General features: G+C 38.9%; 1 protein-coding gene across 6 annotated transcripts in view; it reads right to left on the reverse strand.

Annotated features, from left to right (window-relative positions):
* lama2 (laminin, alpha 2) overlaps positions 1-12,915 on the reverse strand; it is a 522,186-nt gene that overhangs the window by 149,301 nt on the left and 359,970 nt on the right. For all 6 annotated transcript variants that reach the window (XM_061886159.1, XM_061886158.1, XM_061886155.1 and 3 more), the window contains one exon: positions 7,432-7,556. In XM_061886159.1, coding sequence (XP_061742143.1) covers positions 7,432-7,556 — 125 coding nt within the window. The remainder of the gene's footprint in view (positions 1-7,431; positions 7,557-12,915) is intronic.

The following is a 12,915-nucleotide window of genomic DNA, read 5'->3' on the forward strand; positions in this document are numbered from 1 at the left end:
GATAAATGATTTTAAAAGCTTTTTAAACTGGTTTATGTTGGTGCTGTGTTTTATTTCATCCTTTAAACAGTTCCATATTTTAACCCCTGCTATTGTTATACTCATTCGTTTTTGCGTTGTTCTACAATATTGGATCTTAAAAAGTAGTTCTCCTCTTAAATAATAATTCCCTTCTCTCTGTAAAAATCTTCTCTGTAACCCTGTTGGAAGTGAATCTTTACTTGCTTTATAAATCATTTGGGCAGTCTTGAGTTGGATGAGATCTGGTAGTTTTAAATCAAATGTTTTTATAAATAATCCATTAGTGTGTTCTCGGGGTCCTGTGTTATGTATCAGTCTGATGGCCCTTTTTTGCATTATGAATAGTACGTCCTAAATGTATTTCCCCAAACTTCTAGACAGTAACTCAAATATGGTAAAACAAGTGTACAATAAAGAGTTTGTAATGTTCTTTGATTAAGACTGTGCCTTGTTTTACCCAGGACAGCAATACTTCTCGCCAACTTCCCTTTGATGTATGTAATGTGTGACTTCCAGCAGATCCCATATCACATATAAATCCATTTGGTGTACAAATCATGGTTTAGGCTTTTGTCAAACATCACATCCATTTATTTTCAATATTAAGTTTGCAAATGTATTAAAAGTACCTTTTCACATTGTCATTTTGGGGTATTCAGTGTAAAATGTTGAGGACAAAAACAAATGTATTCCATTTTGGAATAAGGCTGTATAATCACAAAAAAGTAATGCACTATGAATACTTTCCAGGTGTACTGTACTTATTTGGACCTTACGGCTGCTTAAGGTTGTGAGAAAACACAAAACAAGGTGGAATAAAATACCTCAATCTAATCGTGGCATGTGCATTGTAAGGCCAACGTGAATGTTGGTACAATAAAAATATGCAGTGTCTGAATTAGGGCTGTGCGCATAAACAATATCAGTACATATTGTGAAAGAAATGTAATCGATATCAATAAAAAATGCGTTCGATAAAACATTTAAAACATTTTTTTACCTTCTTCAATGGAAGAAACGGGAAGTGGCAAAGCAAGGTTGGTTGCGTGAACAAAGGCACTGAGCAACACAGGAAGTGATCACTAATTAGTGGAAGTGACACGCTAACAGCCAATCAGGTAACAGTATCAACTTTCAAGTAAGGCTGGGAGATACGGACCAAAACTGAATGGCAATATACGAAATATCGGTATTTTAAACAAAAGGTGCAAAGTGTTTGGATTTAAATTAGCACCATGTTACTGTTAATACCAGTTGTCTGAAAATTACTTAAAAAAAGTAAACAATTATAGTTACTCGTTAAAAGTAATTTAATTACTAATGGACTTACTCTTTAATAAATGTCAATTACAAGGGAAAGTACCGTATTTTTCGGAGTATAAGTCGCACCTGCCGAAAATGCATAATAAAGTGAAGTGAATTATATTTATATAGCACTTTTCTCTAGTGACTCAAAGCGCTTTACATAGTGAAACCCAATATCTAAGTTACATTTAAACCAGTGTGGGTGGCACTGGGAGCAGGTGGGTAAAGTGTCTTGCCCAAGGACACAACGGCAGTGACTAGGATGGCGGAAGCGGGGATCGAACCTGCAACCCTCAAGTTGCTGACACGGCCGCTCTACCAACCGAGCTATACCGTACATGACATGATAATCAACAATGTCCCCACAAAGGAAAATAACATATAGAAGTCGCACTGGAGTATGAGTCGCATTTTTTGGGGAAATTTATTTGATAAAACCCAACACCAAGAATAGACATTTGAAAGGCAATTTAAAATAAATAAATAATAGTGAATAACAGGCTGAATAAGTGTACGTTATATGAGGCATAAATAACCAACTGAGAAGGTGCCTGGTATGTTAACGTAACATATTATGGTAAGAGTCATTCAAATAACTATAACATATAGAACATGCTATACGTTTACCAAACAATCTGTCACTCCTAATCGCTAAATCCCATGAAATCTTATATGTCTAGTCTCTTACGTGAACGAGCTAAATAATATTATTTGATATTTTACGGTAATGTGTTAATAATTTCACACATAAGTCGCTCCTGAGTATTAGTCGCACCCCCCGGCCAAACTATGACAAAAACTGCGACTTATAGTCCGAAAAATACGGTAGTTGTTGCATTACTTAAAAAAAAAAAAAAAACTTCTAATAAATGTAATAAAGTTGAGAGACGTTTCATATTACAGCTGAGTGTGCATGCGTGTGTGTGTGTGTGTATGCCTTTAAATGGCGGTGTCTGTTGCCAAGCGACACGTAACATCAGGGAGAGTTTCAGCTGTTTGCTTAAGCAGATAGCAGCAGCAGTTTGTGGTCTCCAATGGCTGTTCTGTTGGATTTTTTCACCCGTTTTTGTTGCCTCTGGTTAACAAAGAGTAGACCCCTGTCTCCTGGGCTGGTGCCTAGCAGCGGACTGAGATCTGGTACGGACCAGGGGACTTTTATATGTGTGAATTTTTCCACACAAATAAAACAAACACTGCAAAACACCGTGTTGATGCGATGTGATTTCTGCCGAGTGATCTGAATGTCAAAGTGAAGATATTCATTGATGCGCGGGTAAACGGCGGGAGTAACTATCAAAAACAGCATCAAAAGATAACGGTATTGTTTCTTGTACATATCTCTTAACTCTTAATATATCCTTATATATTTATTATTTAAATTAGGACAATGCATATTGATAGAGCGGGGGTCGGCAACCCGCAGCTCTGGAGCCGCATGCGGCTCTTTATCGCCGCCCTAGGGGCTTTCTGGAGATTTTTGAAAAATATATGAATAATGGAAAAAGATGAGAGGAAAAAAACACATTTTTTGTTTTAATATGATTTCTGTAGGAGGACAAACATGACACAAACCTCCCTAATTGTTATAAAGCACACTGTTTATATCAGTGTTTTTCAACCACTGTGCCGTGGCACACTAGTGTGCCGTGGGAGATTATGTAAGTTCACCTAATTGGGTTGCACACCAGTAATTCCATCCATTTTCTACCGCTTATTCCCTTTTGGGGTCGCGGGGGGCGCTGGCGCCTATCTCAGCTACAATCGGGCGGAAGGCGGGGTACACCCTGGACAAGTCGCCACCTCATCGCAGGGCCAACACAGATAGACAGACAACATTCACACTCACATTCACACACTAGGGCCAATTTAGTGTTGCCAATCAACCTATCCCCAGGTGCATGTCTTTGGAAGTGGGAGGAAGCCGGAGTACCCGGAGGGAACCCACGCATTCACGGGGAGAACATGCAAACTCCACACAGAAAGATCCCGAGCCTGGATTTGAACCCAGGACTGCAGGACCTTCGTATTGTGAGGCAGACGCACTAACCCCTCTGCCACCGTGAAGCCCCACACACCAGTAATTATAATTCGCAATTCATGTGCCATTGTTGAGTGTCTGTACAGCGCAGGTAGCTAATTGCTTTGTAGATGTCGGGAACAGGTCGTGTGAGACGGCGATGGTTTGTCGTGATAAAAACACCCAGACAACAGCATGAGGCAGCGTGCAGGTAAATTGTGGTATCTAATGATTAAACCAAAAATAAACAAAAGGCGTGTGCCGCTAAGAAAAGGCATTGACACTTAGGCATGGCTATGCATAACCAAATTAAAACTGAACTGGCTACAAAGTCAAAAAAAAAACAGAATGCTGGACTACAGCAAAGACTTACTGTGTGTGGAGCAGCAGACGGCGTCCATAAAGTACATCCGTACATTACATGATAATCAACAATGTCCCCACAAAGAAGGATAGATGAAGAAGTATGCCCACAACTTAGTCTCGATTGCAAAAACAAAGCAGGGCCGGGGAATAGCGCTCAAGGAAGACATGAAACCGTTACAGGAAAATACCAACAAAACAGGAAAAAAACACAGAAATAGGAGCGCAAGACAAGGACTAAAACAGCAAAAAACTGCAAATAAGTCAGGGTGCGATGTGACAGGTGGTGACAGTACACCTACTTTGAGACAAGAGCTATAGTGATGCATGCTTGCTCATATTCAACAATTGCCAGAACAACTTTTTTTGTCAATATCGGCGGCTGAGTTTCGTTTTTTAATGATTTCTGTTGGTGGTGTGCCTTGGGATTTTTTCAATGAAAACAATGTGCCTTGGCTCAAAAAAGGTCGAAAAACACTGGTTTGTATGGAACACTGGTTTGTATGGAACATGCTTTACTGATTCGAGTATTTGGCAAGCGCTGTTTTGTCCTACTCATTTTAGCGGTTCTTGAACTCACCGTAGTTTGTTAACATGTATAACTTTCTCTGACTTGTTTTATGCCAATTCTTTTCCTGTCTCATTTTGTCCACCAAACTTTCAACCTTTGTGCAAACTTTGATGTTATTGACTTGTGTGGAGTGCTAATCAGACATAGTTGGTCACTGCATGACTGCAAGCTAATGGATGCTAACATGCTATTTAGGCTAGCTATATGTACGCATTGCATCATTATGCCTCATTTGTAGCTATATTTGAGCTCATTTAGTTTCCTTTCAGTTCTCATAATATAATTTACATCTCATGACACGGGACGGCGCAGTGGGAGAGTGGCCGTGCGCAACCTGAGGGTCCCTGGTTCAATTCCCACCTAGTACCAACCTCGTCACGTCCGTTGTGTCCTGAGCAAGACACTTCACCCTTGCTCCTGATGGGTGCTGGTTGGCGCCTTGCATGGCAGCTCCCTCCGTCAGTGTGTGAATGTGTGTGTGAATGGGTAAATGTGGAAGTAATGTCAGAGCGCTTTGAGTACCTTGAAGGTAGAAAAGCGCTATACAAGTACAACCCATTTATCTGTATGTAACATGGCTTTTAATTTTTTGCCTCTTCAGACGGATTTGTTTTTGTATTTTTGGTCCAATATGGCTCTTTCAACATTTTGGGTTGCCGACATCTGACATAGAGCAACAATGTAAATATGCCGGAGTTAACACAATAGCTCATTTTCATCCGTTGTCCTAAGGCAGGTCAATATAGTAAACATTCAACTGGTCATGATCTAAAAGAATACATAAATCACAAGACATTACACATTACAAGCGTACCATAAGCACAGACCATGAACAAAAAAATAAAACAAACAAAAAAAACAAGTGAATATTCTAATTGTGCGAGCATGTCTGATTAGTTTTCAACCACTGTTTTAGTGCAGTTTTAAATGTTAAATAGGTGTCACAGTTTCTGATAATGGACTGGCAGCCTGTTCCATGACTGTATGCCTCTGATAGATCCCACCATTTGGCCAAATGGAGTCCTGTACCTTTGTACGTTGCAGTCCCCCCTCTGGTTTCAGCTGTGGTGTTTACTTGACTGCTATTTTTTTTATTAATGAAATCTATCAAGGGAGGGGGAGCAAGTTTATTTCGAATTCTAAAGATGAGGCAAGCAGCCATGAATATCTGATAATTACCTAAATCCAAAATATCATACTTACTTAAAATGTTACAATGATGATACTTTAGAGGCTTTTTTTCTACAACTTTTAGGACTCTCTTGATGAGGGGACTTTAGTGCTAGTGCTGACATTTCATTTCTGCCTTGATAGCTGAGAGGATTATAATCATAAGAAGGTTATATTTTAAATAAAAATGTGTTAAATTTATTTTTATATTGAATATATTTTTCTCCAGGTCCTTATTTTGAGTAGATCATAAAAAAATATCAATATCAGTAGACCGATATAAAACACATCGTGATACAGTTTTTAGTCATATCGCCCAGTTGTAATCTGTATTTATTGGCTAGTGTGCAGGTGTACCTAATGTTGTGACCGGGTGAATCTATGTAACATATTTTTTGACCGTTTTGGGGGAAAAAAACAGCTGTAATGACTTCAGAGTATATAGTTACACAGTGTGCATATTCAAAAGATAAATTATGATACTTTTGAGAGTGTGGGGCGTGGTTTCATTTGCAATCTGGGAACGCCTCCAGAATCGAACTATTTGCGAAGAAAGAAACGGGTCATAAAAGTAGTTTTGGTGCAAAACATACACCAAAGCATATCTAAATTGGTATTATTTAGATCACAAAGATGTTTTTTAATGTAGATTTGAATTGTTCCAGGTATTTCATGACCGTAGGAACCTTGTATGGAGAATTTACCAGAGTATCTTTGAGTAAAGCCACACAAGCACAGGAAGAACAGGCCAACTCCACACGGTGCGACTCAGGCCAATTCGAACACAAAACCGCCTGGCAGCGAGGCAGACGGGTCCGACACTAACCACATTTCCAGCGTGCTATTGCATTATTTATGTATGTATGTATGTATGGATGGATGGGTGGGTGGATGTATGGATGGATGGGTGGGTGGGTGGGTGGATGGATGGATGGATGGATGGGTCGGATGGATGGATGGATGGATGGATGGGTGGGTGCGTGGATGGATGGATATGGATGGATGGATAGATAGATAGATAGATGGATGGATGGATGGATGGATGGATGGATGGATGGATGGATGGATGGATGGATGGATGGATGGATGGATGGATGGATGGATGGATGGATGGATGGATGGATGGATGGATGGATGGATGGATGGATGGATGGATGGATGGATGGATGGATGGATGGATGGATGGATGGATGGATGGATGGATGGATGGATGGATGGATGGATGGATGGATAGATAGATAGATAGATAGATAGATAGATAGATAGATAGACAGATAGATAGATAGATAGATGGATAGATGGATAGATAGATAGATAGATAGACAGTACTTTATTGATTCCTTCAGGAAAATTAAAAATGGCTATTATTAAGAAATAATTTAACCAATAGACTACAGTCATTGGTAGAGTCCTGGCACTAAAGACCACCACGTGAAATCACCTGCATTTGAGGTGAGGTATCATTTGATAGCATCCATGATAGCCCACAAGTTGAGGATATATAGTATTTACGCCAACAATATGAAGTAAAAGAATGAATGCCGTATTTCCTTGAATTGCCGCCGGGGCGCTCATTAATCTAAAACCTCTTCTCACTCCTGCGCTTACCAAAGGCATGCGGTAAAAGTAAGCATGCGCTAATTATTTTAAAACCTCTTCTCACTCCGGCACTTACCAAAGGCATGCAGTAAAAATTTGAGTGTGATGTAAGCTTGGACCTTAAATCCTACTGAACAGCTCTTAATCTTCTTCCCTTTATGTGATTTAAAATTACTGGTATTGAAATCAGCCTCCTCCATTTCGAAAATGATGACGGGAAGTGTCACTTGTGATGTCACGAGTTTGACCAGGCGGTAATACTAAGCATGCACTAATTATTTTGAGAAGCGAGTTTGACCCGGCAGTAATTCAAGGCAGGCGCATACTATATGCCCTGTGGCAATTCAAGGAAATACGGTATGTTTGTAAAGAGGACAGCATGTACTTGTTTCCAGGGTAGGTGAGGGGGCAGGCGCAAGGTTTGCAGTCATCAGGGGATCCTCGGACCACACCGTAGAATCCTGGAGCACAACGCTCGCACCGATCACCCTCTGTGTTGTCTTGGCAGTTCTGTGCAGCAACCACACAACCACATAAAACGTTATTGTCCAAATGCCAGAAGGAATGAATTATGTCCATAAGATGATATTTTCTTGTTTTTTCAATTACAAAAACAGCCCTAATACACAGGAAAGTCAGTTATTTTTTAACTGTTTTTTTTGTTTGGAGAATTAAAACGTTTTTCGATAAAGCAAACTATTTCCAACAAATGCCGCAAATAGAAAATTTGCAGGATGCATGGGCCAACTTTGATACATTTTGGTAATGAAACACACTAAATGCAGAGGACAAATTTCACCACACCGTGTGTGTGTCTGACAATTATTGGTACTTTAACTTTAAATTTAAAACCAACATAATGTAGGTCAAATAATACTGTACAGTGGAACCTTTATTTACAAAGCCAATATTGTACAAACCTAGATTTATGAACCACAGATCGAATAAAAATAACGCTTCGGCTTATGAACCTTGTCTCAGTGTACAAACGTCTCATCCACCCATTGCGTGTGCTTTGCAGCGCAGCCATTTCGTGCCCGGCAGCACATCCATTGTGAGCAGGCTGATCTCATAAGGTCAGCACAGCAATGCTGTTTATAGCGACTGTGATACATTCTTTGTTTCTTTTCTTTAGCCTTGTTACAGCATTTGTTAACTCAACATGAGTGCAAAGAAAGCAATGGACAACCAATGTGTGGTATGAAAATCCACAGCGTTGTTGACACTGCCACCAAAGATTAACAAACAAAGACAAGTGGATTGTATTTTTATTCTGAATCATCGTAGCGAACTTGCAGTTAAATTTAATGAGTTTTATGAATTCAAACTGTGAGTGCACTACAAGGCTACTGACTGTGTGTGTGTATGTGTCGGCATTACAGTTCACCCACAGTAGTTGTTTTTGATTGTATTATTAAAAATAATGTTTGTTTGGTACAAAGCACTGTATAGCGCTGTGTATTGTGTTTAACATGTAAAAGCTTTTACTAAAATATGAAGTTTTATCAAGACTGTTTCTTATGGCCGCACTTGCATCCATATACAAACATTTATATTCAAGAACCCTGTTCAAGAACCAATTAAATAAATGAAATGATAAATGGGTTGTACTTGTATAGCGCTTTTCTACTTTCAAGGTACTCAAAGCACTTTGACACTACTTCCACATTTACCCATTCACACACACATTCACACACTGATGGAGGGAGCTGCCATGCAAGGCGCCAACCAGCACCCATCAGGAGCAAGGGTGAAGTGTCTTGCTCAGGACACAACAGACGTGACGAGGTTGGTACTAGGTGGGAATTGAACCAGGGACCCTCGGGTTGCGCACGGCCACTCTTCCACAGCGCCACAATGTTCCACTGTACTGTACATGCTAAACAATCTGAACAAAACATCCATATCTTAGCTTAATTTTTTAGGTAACAAAGCAAATTATTGTTATATATAACTCTGTTAAGATGATGAAATACGTCTTCATATTATTCTTTATTACTATTTATTACTCATAGAAAAAACTAATTTTTGAGGGTTTTAGCACACTCAAACTCACTTTATCGAGCAAGAAATTTGCACACATCTCCATCATGACAGAAAGCACGGAAATCACCAGAGACCATATGCAGTAAAATGCACAGGCCCTCAATGAAAACGAGTTTGACACGCCTGCATTATAGTCTCTTCAAAGTGTACATTCTTTTACTAAAATATGAACTTTTGTCGAGGTTAAACCAATTAATCGTATTGACATAATTTCTTATGGGGACCTATGTTTCACAATACACACTTCGATTTACGAACCATGTTGGAAAAAAACATTAAAGCTTGTAAGTCCATGTTCCATAAATGCTATGGACTCTTATTTAGTCATGACTGTCAGTCTTGTGTACACAAATATTAATATTTGCATGAAAAGATGCAATATGATATCATATTTATATATTATGCATGGATGTATTCACCGGTGAGCAGTGTCCTAATGTTGCGGTAACCAAAACACACACACGCACGCACGCACGCACACACACACACACACACACACACACACACACACACACACACGCACACACGCACACATACAGAGCTTTTTCCTTATCAGAGCACCCCTGCGTGTTGTACGTGGTCGCTTTGTTTGTTGAAATAAGAACTTCAATCAGTTGCAACAGGAAGTTGCCTTTAACGAGGCAAATCATTTCCATTAACTTCCTGTGTTCCTCGTTACTGCTAATTATCCCAGAAACAAACTCATTTAGCCTTTTTCAATTTGGCCGACTCGGTTAGAAAACGGTAATGACGCCGTTATGGAAAGCACAATGAAAATGAGCAAGGAAAAAAAAATGACTGTAAGGCACAAGAGAGGAGTAAAAGAAGAAAAAAACGTGGACATAAAAAAAGGGTAGTAAAGAGGAAAATAATGAATGAAAATGAAATAGGTTGGAAAATGTATTTCATTAGGGTTCAGAGATAAGATGGAGTTAAAGATTATTTCTGAAAGTATTGTGGGACCACATCAAATAGTTTGGTTGCGTTCGAAAAAACTAAACAAAAACAAAAAAACAAAGGACCTTTTTTTCTTGTGGCGTTTCACTGTCGGTAGGGATGGTCACCGAATCCCGCTGCTACCGGTGCCTTATTTTGGCAATAAGTTCTTGGCATTATACAAGTAACATTTTGTAAGTAATGTAGCATCCTGACAGAAGCACACATAGTCTGATGCTATTTTTATACCTGATTGTCGACTTTAACACACCAACAGTTGCCTTACAACTCAGTTGAGGGGTTTCTAGAACTTTCATTTCAGCTGCCGTTACAGTATGCCTTCAGTTCCAAAAAACAATGGTTCCAGGACCGTACAGCTCCTGAACTTTTGGTGGAAAAGAGCCTGTTAACCCGCACAGAAGAGACACCTCTGCCAGCACACCAACAGTTGTTAGGACGAAAATGAGTGAAAGGTATGATAACATTTTATAACAAAGTGTTAATTTGTGTTTTGATTATACTTAGTGATCACACTAATCCATTAAATTAAGTGCATGGTGCACAAGTCAAACAATCAATCAATCAATCAATGTTTATTTATATATCCCTAAATCAAAAATGTCTCAAAGGACTGTACAAACCACTACGACTACGACATCCTCGGAAGAACCCACATCATGGGTTACAACAATGCGGATACCTTTGTTACTAGATACTTTCTAATGCGTTTCTGCCTCGAAAACTTAGTATGTGAAAATAATATGCAACTATAATTATTTGATACTTGTTTATATTGACAAATGTGCTGTTTTAGACTTCAATATTATCCAATTTAGGACACCTTCTAGGTACGCCTTGCTTGTGTCATGTGATTGTGTGCTCATAGAAGCCTATAGACTACTATGTTTACTTTTTGTAAAAAAAAAAAACAATAGAAGAAAAGAAGAAACTTGGCCAATGGTTGAATTTTTATTGATGGACATTTCGATATTAACTGGCTGTCCAGCTCGTGAAGACGCTGCAGGACTGCTTGTATCGGAGACTTTAGATGCAAGCCGATACCAAATGATAAATGTTTTGGGTTTTTTTGCTGATTATTTCCCGGACTATCAAATACACCCCTAAATTTTAGAAGAAAAATTTGTTTTCCATATATTAGCCGCACCGGACGATGAGCCGCAGATATAAACGTTGTGAAACAAGTTATTTACATTGGAAGATTTTGCAAATGTTTATTTACATACAGTACATGTATTGGTTCCAAACAGTGTCTGTAACATGGCAATAAAACATCTGATTGAACAAAACAAAAGTCATCGTCATGGGCCCGCTAGCTACGGAAGCTAGCTCTCCAATCAGATAAACAGACTCAATAGCCCCACTGTGACATTTTGGTGAATTTACGAAACTGAAACAATAGAAAAACAATTGCCATTGTACTAATTAGTATTTGTACTAATACTAACAAAGACACTCATACAAGTGTTAGCATATTAGCTACTGCTAACGACGCTATCTTCATTACATTATGATAGCACCTACAAGTATGCATGAAAACACTCCTACAGACATCATGCATGGGACGGTTTAGTAAGTAAGAATTGTTTTAGTTATATTGTAATGATGAATAATGAATAATCCATTCAAGTAGTAACGTTGTGGACAACGAGAAGATGGAACGGCACTTGTACTTCCGGTTGGAAGCTCAGTCTAAATAAAAGGGCAATGCAGCACTGCAAACATCTGCAGTGAGTAAACTCGTCCTAAAAATGGCGCCATAGCACAAACAATAACACACACTTTCAATGTCTTTGCTTATTTATTGATTTTTGAACTTTCTTGGCTCGGGATACCCCGAGTTTTTACTACATGTAGATAAGATAATGTTTAAATTTTCCTGAGGGAACTCTCCTGAAAGAATCAAAGTACTATCTACCAACAGCTGCTGAATATATGTACAGATTATGGTTTAAAATACGATGTGAAATATAATGCAAAGAAGAGTGTCATCATGATATGTAGAACTAGAGAAGACAAGGATTTCTCTTTTCCTTCATTCTGTCTGTCAGCACAGGTGCTGAGTGTGTGTCATAAAACTAAGTATCTGGGGCACATCATTACTGATCTATTGGGTGATGATGATGACCTATACAGACAGCGGCGTATGCTGTATACCCACGCCAACATGCTGAGAAAGAAATGTTATTATTGTACAAATGATGTAAAGATCAACTTATTCAGAGCCTATTGTACCCCATTGTATACCGCCCCCCTGTGGGTAAAGTATAAGCAGAAAAGCTTTCAGAAGCTGCAGGTTGCTTATAATGATTGTATGAGGCTTCTCCTGGGAATTCCAAGAAAGGCCAGTGCAAGCCAGATGTTTGTTAGTGTTGGGGTGCCCACTTTCTCAGCGTTGCTATGCAACCTTATGTATAAGTTTATGTGTAGGGCATCTGAGTCTGAAAATGACATAATCACTGTGTTAACGAACCCTGGCTGCAGTTCTGTTAGATACCCATCTGGACTGTGGAACCATTGGTTTGTATGTTAGAAACTGACATTTGGGCTTTATGTTTCTTTTTATTGTTTTGTTTTTTAATGTTTAAGTGTTTTGTTTTGTTTTTAATGTTTTGTATTGTGTTTTTTAATGTTTAATGGATCTTAAGGTCTGCAATAAAGATTGATGATGATGATATCTCTCTATCTATCTATCTATAATGCGGTTACCATTACACCAGTACCGATAACTTCAGGTGGTGTCCAAATTATGTTACAGCTTCTCTTCTTTTGGAGTAGCTTTGAGCCACGTTCAAGAGAGGAAATATGAATAAGTCAGGGTTGTTAATTATGGCTAGGCTAATTAAACTTATTTTCTGTGTCCCTTCCA

Source organism: Nerophis ophidion, linkage group LG24, assembly GCF_033978795.1.
Source record: "Nerophis ophidion isolate RoL-2023_Sa linkage group LG24, RoL_Noph_v1.0, whole genome shotgun sequence".
NCBI lineage: Eukaryota > Metazoa > Chordata > Actinopteri > Syngnathiformes > Syngnathidae > Nerophis > Nerophis ophidion.